Source organism: Melanerpes formicivorus, unplaced genomic scaffold (assembly GCF_026170545.1).
Source record: "Melanerpes formicivorus ecotype bairdi unplaced genomic scaffold, bMelFor1.0.p_v2 SCAF_116, whole genome shotgun sequence".
Lineage (NCBI taxonomy): Eukaryota > Metazoa > Chordata > Aves > Piciformes > Picidae > Melanerpes > Melanerpes formicivorus.
This window is the reverse complement of record NW_027142468.1, coordinates 806,660-819,416: the sequence shown is the minus strand read 5'-3', so window position 1 is coordinate 819,416 and position 12,757 is coordinate 806,660. Positions and strand designations below refer to the sequence as shown.

At 60.9% G+C, this 12,757-nt stretch overlaps 1 protein-coding gene across 1 annotated transcript in view; it reads left to right on the top strand.

Annotated features, from left to right (window-relative positions):
• Positions 1 to 12,757, top strand: part of LOC137456119 (hydrocephalus-inducing protein homolog) — a 73,902-nt gene that overhangs the window by 44,639 nt on the left and 16,506 nt on the right. Inside the window, exons 29-45 of the mRNA XM_068167425.1 lie at positions 792 to 928; positions 1,685 to 1,812; positions 1,906 to 2,097; positions 2,481 to 2,630; positions 3,192 to 3,431; positions 3,722 to 3,896; positions 4,673 to 4,828; positions 5,341 to 5,514; positions 6,447 to 6,622; positions 7,083 to 7,226; positions 7,463 to 7,646; positions 8,066 to 8,207; positions 9,734 to 9,863; positions 10,571 to 11,149; positions 11,592 to 11,795; positions 12,211 to 12,413; positions 12,551 to 12,733. Coding sequence (XP_068023526.1) covers positions 792 to 928; positions 1,685 to 1,812; positions 1,906 to 2,097; positions 2,481 to 2,630; positions 3,192 to 3,431; positions 3,722 to 3,896; positions 4,673 to 4,828; positions 5,341 to 5,514; positions 6,447 to 6,622; positions 7,083 to 7,226; positions 7,463 to 7,646; positions 8,066 to 8,207; positions 9,734 to 9,863; positions 10,571 to 11,149; positions 11,592 to 11,795; positions 12,211 to 12,413; positions 12,551 to 12,733 — 3,297 coding nt within the window. The remainder of the gene's footprint in view (positions 1 to 791; positions 929 to 1,684; positions 1,813 to 1,905; positions 2,098 to 2,480; positions 2,631 to 3,191; positions 3,432 to 3,721; positions 3,897 to 4,672; positions 4,829 to 5,340; positions 5,515 to 6,446; positions 6,623 to 7,082; positions 7,227 to 7,462; positions 7,647 to 8,065; positions 8,208 to 9,733; positions 9,864 to 10,570; positions 11,150 to 11,591; positions 11,796 to 12,210; positions 12,414 to 12,550; positions 12,734 to 12,757) is intronic.

Sequence of the window (12,757 nt, the reverse complement as noted above, 5' to 3'; positions counted from 1 at the left end):
GTGCTGCCTGGGAGCAGCTGAGTGTCCTCACTTCCCTGAGCTTTGGGGGTGCTCAGCTGCCCACAGATGCTGGGCTCTCTTCATGGAGCCAGTGCAGAGCATCAGGCCCTTCCAGACAGCACAGACAGCATTCCTGCTGAGCAGCTCTGAAAGAAGCAGCTCAGAACTGGCCTCCTTTTTTGCCCACCAGACCACACTTGGCCCCAGAGCAGCTTGGCAAAGTCTCAGCTGGGGGCTTGGCTGCTGGGGGGACTGCAGGGCTCTCCTAGGTTGCTTGGTCCTTCCTTCTGCTGCTTCATGCTGAGGAGCAGCTGCAGCAGGCTCCAGCCCAGGCAGAAGATGCTCTGCAGAACAGTGGGATGGCTCTGGACAGGACCTGCCCATGGGTCTTGCAGGTGCTGGTGGCTGTGGTCCCTGGGGCTCTGGGGACAGAGCTGGGTGAAGGTTTCCTGGGGCTCAAATCTGACAAGGCCCTGAAGCAGTTCCAGGCTTGGGCTGCAGGCCAGGCTCAGCAGTTGCACTGAGAGCAGTGGAGCTGCAGGGGGCTTCTCTGCAGTGGCACAGGAGCTGTGGGCAGTGTCCATTGGGAACCAGCTGTGTTTGAAGGTGCCCCTGGGAGCTGCTAGAACCTGGGCCCTGCCTCCCCTGGCACCGGCCAGAGTCTTGTCCCCGGCTGCTCAGGTGTTGGGTGTCAGCAGCTTGAGCTGAGTTTTCCCAGTGGATTTGCACCTCCCATCCTGTGCAACGTGGCCAGGCTGTGGGTTCAGGAGTGCCCTCCCTCCTCCCTGCAGAGCTGAGCTGCCTGAGCACATCCTGGACTTTGGCTGCGTGGCTCTGGGTGGCATCCACAGGCGCAGCGTGAAGGTCACCAACCCGGGGCACTTCCCTGTGTCCTTCCAAGTCTGTGGGCAGCTCCTGCGTGGCACAGGTAGGCAGTGCTGGGGACCCTTCCTGTGGCCTGCCTGGGACAGCTCAGCCTGAGCCCCTGGCCATGGGGAGTTCTCTTGGAGCACTTGTTTGTAAAGCTTTGTCCTCCTTGGGACCTGCTGCTTTAGAGCCTGAGCTCTCCTGGCCAGCAGTGCCCAGGGGCCTGGCCTGCCTGTGGCTGCCCTAAGTCTGCCCTGCAGGGGCTGGGTGGGTGAGCACCTTGGGCACCTCTCAGCACCTTCTGCACTTGGCTGCCAGCAGCAGCAGCTGAGCTTCTCTGTGCACTCTCTGGCCTTGTGTTGCAAGGAGCTGGAGCCTTGGTGGTGCTGAGCTGCTTGGTGTGAGGCTCACCAGGTCCTGGGGCTTGTGTTCAGCCTCCCCTGGGGGTATCCCAACAGCTTCTGGCATCAGCCCTGAGGCAAGGCTGCAGCACCACCAATCGCTGCCTTGCTGTGCAGAAAGGGTGCTCAGAGGTCTCCTCCCAGCTGCTTGTAGGGAGCACCATGGCATGGGAGTTCTTTGAAGAGCTCTGAGTGTCCTTCCCTGCACTTGCTGGAGCTCCTCAGCTGCAATGTTTTCCTTTCCCCTGTGGCTCCTGGGCTCTGGCTGTGCAAAGCTTTTGCCAAGGGAGAAGGAGCAGCAGCTTTTCTGGAGGTGCAAAAGATCCTTCCCAGAGCTGCTAGCCAGGACACTTAAGGTGCTTGTGAGCCATCTCATGTCCCCTGTGCCTCAGCTGCTTCCTTTCCATCTGTTGAAGGCTTCAGCGTGGACCTGGGGCTCGTGAAGCAGCTGCCCTGCTCCCAGAGCAGAACCTTCACTGTGTGCTTGGAGCCCCAAAGTGCCACCCTGCCGCAGGGCGAGGTGGAGGCACTGCTGCCCATCAAGGTGCCCTCTGCTTCCCCCCCTCCCTGTGCCCACACTGCCTTTTGGGGCAGCTGGCAGGCTGGGATCTCACCTGGATGCTCTGTCCCTCACTAGGTTGCAGGAGGACCCACATGTCGTGTCCTCCTCCGTGCCAAGGTGGCTGTGCCCTCCCTCAGCCTCTCCAGGGCCAGGCTGGAGTTCTCTGCTGTCCAGTGTGGGCAGTGCCAGGAAGAGACCATCCGGCTCTACAATCAGCTCCCACTGCCCTGTCAGTGGTTCCTCAGCAGGGAGGAGCCTGCTCAGAAGGTAAAGCACAGACAGGGTGTGACTTGGAGCCTCTTGGCTGCCTTTCTTTCTCCTCTCTTGTCCTCTCTGCTCCTCTGGCTGCTCGAACGCTTGGGCTCCAGCTGGGCTGAGGAGGCTTTGGAGGGTGCAGAGCAAAGCTGCAGCCCCTGGGCCTGTTCACCAGCTGGTGCTTCACTTTCTGCCATCTTCACCCCTTGCTCCTCTTCTGAGGAGCACCCTCCCCAGCTGCCTCTCCTGCCTCCACATTTTGCCCCCAGTTCTAGGCCAGTGCTGGCCACATCTGGTTTGGATGTGTGCTCCTACCCCACGAGTGCCAGCACTGCAGGAAGCCAGCTGTGTCCTGCCAGAGCAAGGAGACCTCACCCCCCTGGTTTTGTGCTCAGGTGGACAAAGCTTTGCCAGCCAGCAGGCGTCAGAAGCTGCTGCAGGAGCTGAAGGCCAAGGCCTCTGTCTTTGAGGTGCTTCCCTCAGCTGGAGTCCTGGACCCTGGGCAGTGGTGCAACCTGCAAGTTAGATTTTCCCCCGTGGAAGAGGTGAGCTGGGTGGATGTCAGCCCCAGGAGGTCTGGCAGGGCAGTGTGGGAAGGAGAGCCCAGGCAGGGAGCAGGAACTGAGCTCTTCCTCGACATGCAGCTTTCTGCAAGCTCAGCTTCCCCTACTGGAGCCTCTGCAGAGGGGGCTTGGAGAGCCAAACACTGAGCAGAGGACACTCCCCTCCCTCCTGTCTGGCTCCTCTGCCCCTCTTCTTCGGCTGCTCTTTGCCCAACACAGCAGTGCCAGGGCACTGGGCAGGATAACCCTGTGGATCTTTCTGCTAAGCACTGCACTGTCCCAGGGAGGGCTCCAGGGATGGGCATCTCCCACCTCTTTGGGCAGCCTGGGCCAGAGGCTCAGCATTCAGCTTCCAAAACATCTCCTTTCCTTGGGGTCTGCATCTCCCTTTTTCAGTTCCAAACCATCCCTCCTTGTCCTCTTTTCTGTTCTCCATTCCCCTCAGAGGTGCTGCTACCATCCCTGGCCTTGGGGCATGGGGTGAATTTGAGGCCCTGCCACCTGGCACTTCATGGAGGAGCTTCTGCACTTTTCTCTTTTCAGAAGCCCTACCTGAGCCAGCTGAAGATCAACATTTGCCAGAGCAGCCAGCACCTCCAGCTGCTGGTCTCGGGCAGTGGGTTGGAGCCACGCCTGGAGTTCCAGCCTGAAGTGCTGGAGCTGGGGCCAGTGCTGCCATCCAGCCCCGGGGCACAGGGCACAGTGGTGGTGAAGAACCCTTGTGAGTTCCCCATCGAGTTTTACTCCTTGGAGTTTGACCAGCAGTACCTTGCTGAGGAGCAGGTAAGAGACAAACTCTGGTCCCCAAGGCCACGTTCCTGGAGCTTCAGGGCACTGCAGCATTCCCAGCCTCGTGCCAGGGAGCTGGAGACAGTAGCCAGGGCAAAGCCTGGTGGTGTTGCAGGGTTAGCTCCTCTGCTGGCAGGCTGTGGAGGGGCTTGGCTAGTCCCTGGTGTTGGGAGGGAGGCCCGAGGGAGAAGATGGCTTGGCTGGGGAGCTGCTCCTGTGCTGGAGCTCCTGTGCTGGAGCTCCAGCAGTGCCTCCCACGAGTGGTTTCCCTTTCCCATGCACAGATCCTGCGGCAGCTGCAAGACTACGACTGCCGCAGGACCTTGCTGCTGCCTCCACGTGCCCCAGGGGAGCAGCTGCCTCCAGAGCTGCTAGAGGGCTGTCAGGGCCAGAAGAGGCTGCAGGATGAGCAGGCCAGGTCCAGTCCTCAAGACCCAACAGCCCAGGACAAGGCTGAAGGTTTGACGTTGGTTGTCTCGAGTGGAGGCTCAGCAGGGAGCCCAGCCCCCTTCCCCTGAGCTCTCCTCACTCCCTAGCTTGGTGGAGCAGGTCCAGGGTGAAACTTGTGACAGCCATGAGAGCAAGCAAAGCAAGCTTCTGTCTGCCCTGTCTGGGGAAGAACTCAAAATGTCCCCTTGCAGGAGGGCCAGGGCCAAGGCAGAGGTCTGGGAGTTTTCCTCAGCTTCCCCAAAGGAACATCTTTGCCCCGGGAGCTGCTGGGGTCAGGCTGATGGTGAAGCTGTCCTGGGCAGCTCAGCGCCTTTGCTCTCCTCCCTGGCACTGCAAGCTGAGGTGCTCTGGGTGACCTCCTAAGGGCTGTTCTGGTGAATTCAGAGCCAAGCCACATCTACTGCAGTGACATTTCTAAAGCACCCAGGTGGAGCCTCTCCCTTGGGGCTCTGTCAGATGCCCCTTTCTGCCTGTGCCCTCCTTACTCAGCAGGACCTGGGACCAAGCTCCCATGAGGACCATGTAGACAGTTGATGGAAGGAGATTTCTCTCAGTCCTTTTAGGTGTTGCTGCATGCTCTGCTTTCCTCTTGCTGCCACCCCATTTACTTATGGGCATGTTCAGCAGCATCAAGGGCAGAGCCTGATCTGCACAAGCTGAAAGGAAGTCCATGGATGTGACATTGGTTTGAGCAGAGTCTCCTCTGCCAGGATCTGAGGGGCTGGAGGGGATGATGAGGATCACAGGTAGGCAGGAGGCTGACTCCTCTACCCATTTCTGCACAGCTGAGCATCAGCCAAGCTCCACCAGCATCAAGGAGGCCACAGAAGAACTGGAGGCCAGCCCAGTCCGTAGGGCCCTCGCCCGGTACCTCAGCGTCGCTGAAGGAGCCCCACAGCGCAAAGGGATCGTGCTCATCATCCATGGGGCACCCCTGGCAGGTACCTGAGCTGGAGCTCTTGGCTGTGAGGAGGGGGGAAGCAGGAGAGGCATGTCCTGGTGGAGCACGGTGCTGGGTTGAGCAGTTGAAGCGATGCAGGGGGAGGCACAGCTCTGCTGGGGTGGTCCCAGGCCCTCAGCAGCTGGTGCCAGTGGTGTGGCTCATCTGGTGTCCATGCAGCTGGGCTCTGGTTCCCCCCAGGAGGGTGACCATGTGCCCCTTGCTGCATGGCAGCACGGTGCCTGGTGTCCCTGTTGCCTGTGGAGCAGTGCCGAGCCCGGCCCGAGCCCTAAACTGTGCCCAGCTGCTGCCTGAGGCAACGCCAAGCGGCACAGGCCAGGGGATGGTCTGAGTGGTGGTGGCACAGGGCTCAGAGCAGCGCCCCAGGCCCAGGCTTGAAGTGGCTCCCTAAGGGAGGGATGAAGTCCTCCTCTGTTTGGGGAGCTCGCAGAGCCTGTCCCCGGCAAGCCCTGCGGCCGCAGGGGTCCCCAAGCAGCCTCCCTCTCTCTGCAGGCAAGACGTCGGCAGCGGCCGCCCTGGCCAAGCACTACGGCGCCGCCTGCCTGTCCCTGGACGCTGTGGTGAGCGAGGCCGTGGCGGCCGGGAGCAGCGCGGCAGGGCGGCGAGCCCGGGAGCTGTGCAGCGCCGCCGGCAGCCAGCAGAGCCTCCAGCAGGCACAGGATGGCCGTAAGGAGACAGGCTGGGCCCGGAGCAGCGCTGCTGCAGCCCCCGGGGCTGCCTGCTTCTGCTGGCTCCAGAGCAGTGGCACAGCCGCGGGGGCTCTTGAGGAGCAGGGGTGCAGCACAGAGCAGGGCAGAGCCCTTGCAGAGAGCAGTCCTGGGGACTCAGACGCCAGCCGAAGGGCTCATGCAAGGGCACTCTGCCTGCCCTGCCCTGCCCTTCTCTGCACAGCTTCCTTTGCTAGGGGTGGGGAAGCCCCCAGCATCTTTCTCAGAGCCTTTCCCTTGCCTGCGTGCAATCTCCACCCTGTCCCTCATGGCCATCAGGCAGAACTTCTGCCTGCTTTCAGCAGGCACAGCCCTCTGAAGTGGCTCCTTAGGCATGAGGTGACTGACTTTGTGGCTTCACAAGGCCAAGAGGAAGGGCAGGAGCTCCCAGAGGAGTCTGAGATGAGAGCCATGCTGTAGCTGAGCTCTTTTCTCCCGCGGTTTCCCTGGGGGTGCTGTCAGCTCCTGCAGCTCCTGCACACTGAGTTGTTTTCCACCTGAGTCCAAGCTCTTGGCGGAGCCTTTATGGGGCAGTGGGTAGCCCAGGCTCTGCTGGCTGAGGCCACAGCTTGCCTCTGCTTGGGCTACCTTGGCATTGCTCAGCTTTGAACCTGCCTGGGTTGAAAGCTGGTGGAAGGAAGAAGGGTCTGGGTCCCTGGCAGGGTTGTCTCCCGTGGAGATGGACAGTGGAGGTGGGGCAAGGCATCCAAACCTCTCTGGCTTGTAACTGCAGTGCCAGGTTGGTCTGTCCTGCCACAGGAAGAGGAGAGCAGGGAAGGAGCTGCTTCTGGAGAACAGCGAGTGCAGTGTCCCTGCCAGGGTGCCCACTGGGGTGGAAGGTGCTGGTGTGCTCCTCCCAGCAGCCCCCTGAGCCTTCTGGGCCCTCCGCAGGTGTGAGGGCAGCTGCTGCCCTCTGGCGGCGGCGCAGCACCAAGGCCAGGCCCCAGAGCTCTGTGGACAACGGCAGGCAGCAGCCCCTCAGCTCCCGAGGCCAGCCCAGAGCTGCGGCCGGCAAGGGGCAGGCTTCTGCTGAGAGACAGCTTCCGACGGAGTCCTCAGGCTCCCAGGTGAGGCATGGCCTGCCCTGGCTGATGCCAGGGAACTTTCTGTGAGCTTTGAGCTGTTTTGGTCGGGATAGGACTCCAAGATGATCAAATCCAGCTGCTGACCCAGCACTGCCAGGTCACCACTACACCGTGTCCCTCAGCACCACATCTTTCTGGCTTTTCAGTCCCTCGGGGATGGGGACACCCCCCTGGCCCTGGGCAGCTGAAGATCAGGCTAGTCCAGGAGGCCTGGTCAGCTGCTTGTCCTTCCTGTGCTGTGTGCTGGTGCCAGCGCTGGGGGCTGCTGCTCCAGGGCTGTGCTCTGCAGGGTTGTCCCCCGGAGCCGCTGGCCTGCGCTTTCCTTTCAGTCCCTTGCTAGGGAGAGAGCTCAGCTCCAAGGCCAGCAGCTGGGATTGCCCAGGGGGTGCCAAGGGGGTTTATGTTGTGGTGATGTTCAGTGTGGTGCTGTTCAACACTGCAGGGCTCCTCCGGCTCTCCTCTCATCTCTGCCCCTCCTGCGCAGCCCTGGCTGAGCCCCAGCGGCAGCACGGTGGCAGAGCTGGGCCCGGTGAGCTGCGTGCTGCCCGAAGAGCTGCTGGTGGCCATCCTCTCTGAAAGGCTGCAGGTGCGTGGCCAGGGGGCAAAGGACACCTTCCTGCTGGAGAGGCACAACTGGGAGAGCAGGAGGAGTCCTGCTGTTGGAGGGGTCCTGGGCTCCTTGGGGGAAGCTGCAGATGCCAGCAGCTGGCAGGGCCGTGGGGACAGCTCAGAGCTTGGCACAGCTGCTTGGTGACCTTTGTCACTGAGTGGCCCAGAGCTGCAGCATGGCACAGCTGATTTTCTCTTGGCCTTTCTTCACAGCTGAGGGACTGCTCCCAGGGAGTGGTGTTTGATGGCCTGCAGAGCCTCTTTGCAGGCAGCACAGTGTCTGCTCTCCTCTGCCTGCTCAAAGCTGTTGGAAACCAACCTCGCATCTATTTTGTCAACCTGCTGCAGGATTTTGCCTCTTGGCAAGCCAGGCAGGCAGCTGCAGAGGAGCAGGAAGGTGAGAATCCTCATCTCCCTGCCTCCCAAGGCTTCTCTCCAGAGCCCTCAGCCCTGTCCACGTGTGTCTGGTTCAGCAGCAGAGCTGGTGAGAGGTAGTTTCAGGAAGCCTTCGACTTCCTGCCTTGGTGCAGCTCACTGTTGCTTAGAACACAGCAGAGCTGAGGCTGGGAGACTTCTCTCAGTCTCCAGCACTGAAGCTTGGGCCCAGGTGCAAGCTGCTGGGGCTCAATGTCTGAGCAGCAGCCGGCTATGCACCATGCCTCTGTGCCAGACTGGTGCTGGTTTGGGGGTTCTTTGGAGCTGGGAGCAGGGCTGTGAGCTCCCTGCTGGCTCCTGGCAGGGCTGGGCCAGAGCTGTGGCTCCTCGCAGCTCCCCCAGCACAGCTCTGCTCTGTCTCTCCTCTGGTGCCTGCTGAAGGCCGGCAGCGGGAAGAAGCGGCCAGGAGGGAGGAAGCAGAGCTCTGGGAGCTGGGGGAGGAGGAGTTTGATGCCCTCACGGAAGAGCAGAAAGCTCAGCTGGAGAGCAGGATCCGACAGCTCCAGAGGGAGAGGAGGCAGAGGTCTGTAAGCCTTCTGTGGGGAGCTGCCCAGCACAGTGTCCCTGCAAGGTGTCCCTGCTCTGGGGCCCTTGGTTGGGCTTGGGGAGGTTCCAGAGAAGAGGCCAAAAGTGTCCCTGCCGAGCGGCACAGGGATGCTGCCTTCCCCCTGCCTGGCTGCCAGCAGAGGAGAGACCTTCCTGCAGGGAGCTGAGAACATCTCCTCCTGCTGCTAGTGCTGAGGCCTCGGGCTCAGAGCCTGCTGCAGGCAGCTGGGCTCTGTGCTGGCCTTGCCCTTATGCTTCTGAGGGTCTCTAATTTCATGATGTTAATTCCCATCCCCTTCAGCCCTTCCTCACCTCAGCAGAGGGGCTGTGGTGTGGGGCTGTGTGAGGCACATCTCCCAGGACAAACAGCACAGGTTTCCCACAGTCCCAGCTGGCTTCCAGCAGGAATCCTGTTTGTTCAGAGCCTGTTTTGCAGGAGGGGAGCTGCTGCAGCCTTTGTTTTCTGACTGCTGTGGCTGTCCTCCATAAGGAGCAGGCCATGCCCATGGAGAAGGGCTGGACAAGCTGAGCAGAGTTGGCATCAGTGAGCATCTTGGGTGGGATCAGCAATAGTGTGGTCAGCAGGAGCAGGGAAGGGATTGTCCCCCTGTCCTGGGCACTGGGGAGGCCATAGCTCCAAGCCTAGATTCAGTTTTGGAAGGACACTGAAGGGCTGGAGTGTGTCCAGAGAAGGGCAGTGAAGGTGGGGAAGGCTCTGGAGAACAGGGCTGGTGAGGAGCAGCTTAGGGAGCTGGCATTGCTTAGCCTGGAGAAGAGGAGGCTGAGGGGAGACCTTATGGCTCTCTACAGCTCCCTGAAAAGAGGTTGGAGCCAGGGGCAGGGTTTGGTCTCTTCTCCCAAGGATCAAGCGATAGGACAAGAGGAAATGGCCTCAAGCTGCATTGGGGAGGTTTAGGTTGGACATGAGGAAGAGTTTCTTCACCACAAAAGGGTTATCAAGGCCTGGCCAGGCTGCTCAGGGCAGTAGTGGAGTCCCCTGGAGAGACTGCCAAACCCCTGTGGGGGTGGTGCTGAGGAGCATGGGTTAGTGGGCAGCTGGCAGTGCTGGGCTCCTGGTTGGACTTGATGATCTGAAAGATTTCTCCCATCCAAAGGGATTCTGTGAGTCTCTGATTCTGAGCACTGGTGCAGGGAGAACTAGGGGTAAGTGCTTGGTCAGCTGCTTTACTCGGGGAAATCAAGAGAGAGCTTCAGGCATCAGTGTGGAGTGATGGTGGAGCAGCCTTTGGCCGGTGCCTGGGGGGACCTTACTGGAGCAGCAGCAGGATTTAGCCCTTCCAACAGCAAAGCCTCACTGGGGCTGGCCTTGCAGACCCCCTCCCCCCTTTCCTCCCTTGGAATGTTCCCAGCCTCTCCAGCTTGAGGGAGATCCCTGGAGAGGTTGTAAGGGCTCTGCATGGGCTCAGGGTCAGTGGCTGAAGTGCAGGAGCCCAGGGCTCTGGTGGGGACTCTCAGAGCTGTTTTCCTTTTGCCTTGCTGCAGGGCGCTGCAGCGGCTGGCTGAAGAGCTTGAGCAGCAGCAGCAGGAGCTGCAGCACTGGAAGGAGGCAGAGGAGCTGAGGAAGTGGAAGCAGAGCAAGAAAGAGCAGAAAAGGCAGCCTCTGGTCAGGGAGGTGGGTGGCTGTGTGAGCAAGAGCCCTGGGGATCTTCCCGCTGAGCTGCAGCCCTGTTGAGAATGCAGCAGCCCCAGGCCGTGCTGGGCAGCCTGCTCCTGGCTGGGGCTGTGCTGGGAAACAACAGCTGGTGCCTGATGGTGCTGCTGCTTCACCAGGGGCTTTGCCACAGCTCTGGGGGTGAGCTGCTCTTTTGGGATCAGGCTGCCTTGGAGTCCTGGCTCCACACAACTCCAGACATGCCCTGGGAAGTCCTGGGTGGCTTTGGTCCAGCATTCCTCCCCACCCTGCTTGTGCCCTGCAGCTCTGAGCCAGGGCCTGCCTGGGAAGTGGGGTCTGCTCCTGCCTGCCTGGCAGGAGAGAGCAGCAGGACCCAGGTGTTTGTGAGCAGCCAGGCTTCCTAAAGAGTCAGGGGTACTCAGCATCCCCAGAAACGAGCCCCAAGGACTGCTCAGGAGGAAGGAGGGCTCTGGAGTTTCCTGCTGGGCTTGGGGCAGCTCCTATGTTGCTGACTGCTTGTGGGTCTGGCACTGAGGGCTTTGGTTTCAGTTGAGCTCACCTGGGTACCAGCTGTGTTCTGGCCTGGGATTTGTAGAGCACCTGGCACAGATGATGCCTGGGCTGCTGTTGTAAAGATCATCAGTGTCCTGCAGCATTTGAGTCCTGCTTTGAAATGCTGATGGCTTTCTCCTGCTCCTCCTGCCCAGAGCATCAACACATCCAGCAGCAGCACCAAGCAGCTGAGTGTCAGTGAGCAGGCAGGCAAGAAGGGCTCTGCCAAGGAGGGCCCAGACTCTGCTGCAGCTGGCAAGGAAGATGAGAAGAAGCAGAGCAAGCTTGCCCTGGCAGACACCTGCTCAGAGCTAGAAGCCCAAGAGCAAGGCCAGGCTGACAGCAAGAACTTGGCCCTGAGCTTTAAGGCCTATGAGGCATCACAGAAAGATGTGGCACGTGTTTTGTCATGCTGGGACAGGGTGCAGGGTGTCCTGCTGTCCCCTTCAAAGCAGGAAGCTCAGCAGCAAGCAGAAGATCAGCAGCAGCGTTTATCCAGGCCCAGAAGGCAGAAGGCTAAAAAGAAGGAGCGTCAGGAGAGGCAGGAGAAAGAGCTCCTGGAGAAACTGAAGCCTCCTGAGGCCCCCAAGTTGTCTCAGCTGGAAGGGGGAGGTGCAGCAGGGTCAGCCAGTGGCCAAGAAGTCGGCGTGCCCTGCTTGGACATCGAGGTGCTGAGCTCTGCAGATGTGCTGAGCACCATCCTGGAGAGCAGGAAGCTGCCAGGGGCAGAGCAGGTAGGGCCCCACAATGCTCAGGTGCTGAGCCTGCCCCGTGGGGGCCCTGGGGCCTTGTGTCCCAGCGGGTGCCAAGGGCACAGAGCCTTCTCCAGGCTGCTGCTGCTGTCCCTCAGCAGCCTTGTGCTTTGGCTGGGGGCAGAGGGAGTGCTCTCTGTGCAGGCCTCCTGCCTGTCAGCTGCTCTGCCAGTCTGGGGAGAAAGGGGGTGCCAGGGCAGCCCCTGGGCTTTGCTCCCTTCAGCTGAGTCACTTGGGGCAGAGATTCCTCTGCAGGTGCCACCTGTAGTCCTGGCCCTGCTCTGGAGCCTGCTCCCCACCCTGGGCAGAGCAAGGGCTGTGCTCCACCTCAGTCAATCAGAGCTCCCTAACAGCTCAGTGTCTTTCAGGAGGTGTGAGGATAGAGGCCACAGGAGCATGACCAAGGTTTGCTCTTCTGCTTTAGGTGCTGGATGAGCTGGGCCTGGGTCCCTCAGGGCCCCCCATTCCTCCCCCTGCTGTCTACTCTGTGGTTCACTGCCCAGCCAAGCGGGAGGTGCCTGCAGAAGTCCTCCAGCACTTTGTGCTCCTGCCAGCAGCTGCCACAGGGCCAGAAGAGGAGGAGGCTCCTGAAAGTGTTGTGGATGTCCCCACTGTGCCCACAGTGAAGGTGCCAGGACAGGGACCAGGCTGGATGGGGGCAAAGGGGCAGGTGGGATGGAAAAGGGTGAGAGTGGCAGGGCAGTGAAGATGTGACAGGGCCCAAGCCTGCAGAGATCCCTTCTGGCTGTCCAGAAGAAAGAGCTCTGCTTGAAACACAGGGCCAGTCTGAGAGGCAAAGCCTCAGCAGCAAAGCCTGCTCTGCCCCTCAAACCTTCAGCTGGGAGGTGCAAAGATGGAGAGGAGCTGGCACTGAGTGCTGAAAGCCCTATCCTGGGCTGATCCCCAGCAGTGTGGGCAGCAGGTCAAAGGAGAGGCTTTTGCCCCTGTGCTGTGCTCTGCTCTGCTGAGAGCTCCCCTGCAGTGCTGGCTCTCAGGGCAGGTCTCAGCTGTCTTTCCCTTTGCTCTCTCCCTTTGGGGTGAAGACCTCAGAGGAGCAGGGCACCCCAGCCAGAGGCCATTGGAGAAGGGAGAAAGGCAGCAGCAGCCAGGAGGCTGTGAGGGGAAAGCAGAGCTCTGGCTGTGGCAGGAGAGATCTCCAGGGACCAGCCACAGGACCCCCCAGCCGTTCCTCTGAGGGGGACCAAAGGCACGTGGACACCCTGCCCCCCCCAGAGAGCTGTGCCAGGTGAGCTGTGAGGGAGGAGGGATCCCTCTGCTTCAGGGCCAGCTTGCCAAGGAGGTTTCCCACCCCAGCTCCACCATGGCTCCTCCTGCTCTCCTTTGCTCCTCAGCAGTGCCTGAAGGTTCCTCTTTCCCTGCCAGGCTCAGCAGCTACCGCTGGGTAGTGCCTGCCCAGGGCCAGGTGGTGCTGCAGGTCCACTTCAGCTCCGCGCTGCTGGGCAGCTTTGAGCAGAGGCTGCACTTCGAGCTGCTGGGCACCAAGCGCCCCTACCAGCTGCACTGCAGGGGCACCTGCCTGTACCCCAGCATCAGCCAGGAGCCACGGTAAGGCTGGCCCCTGGGGCCGTC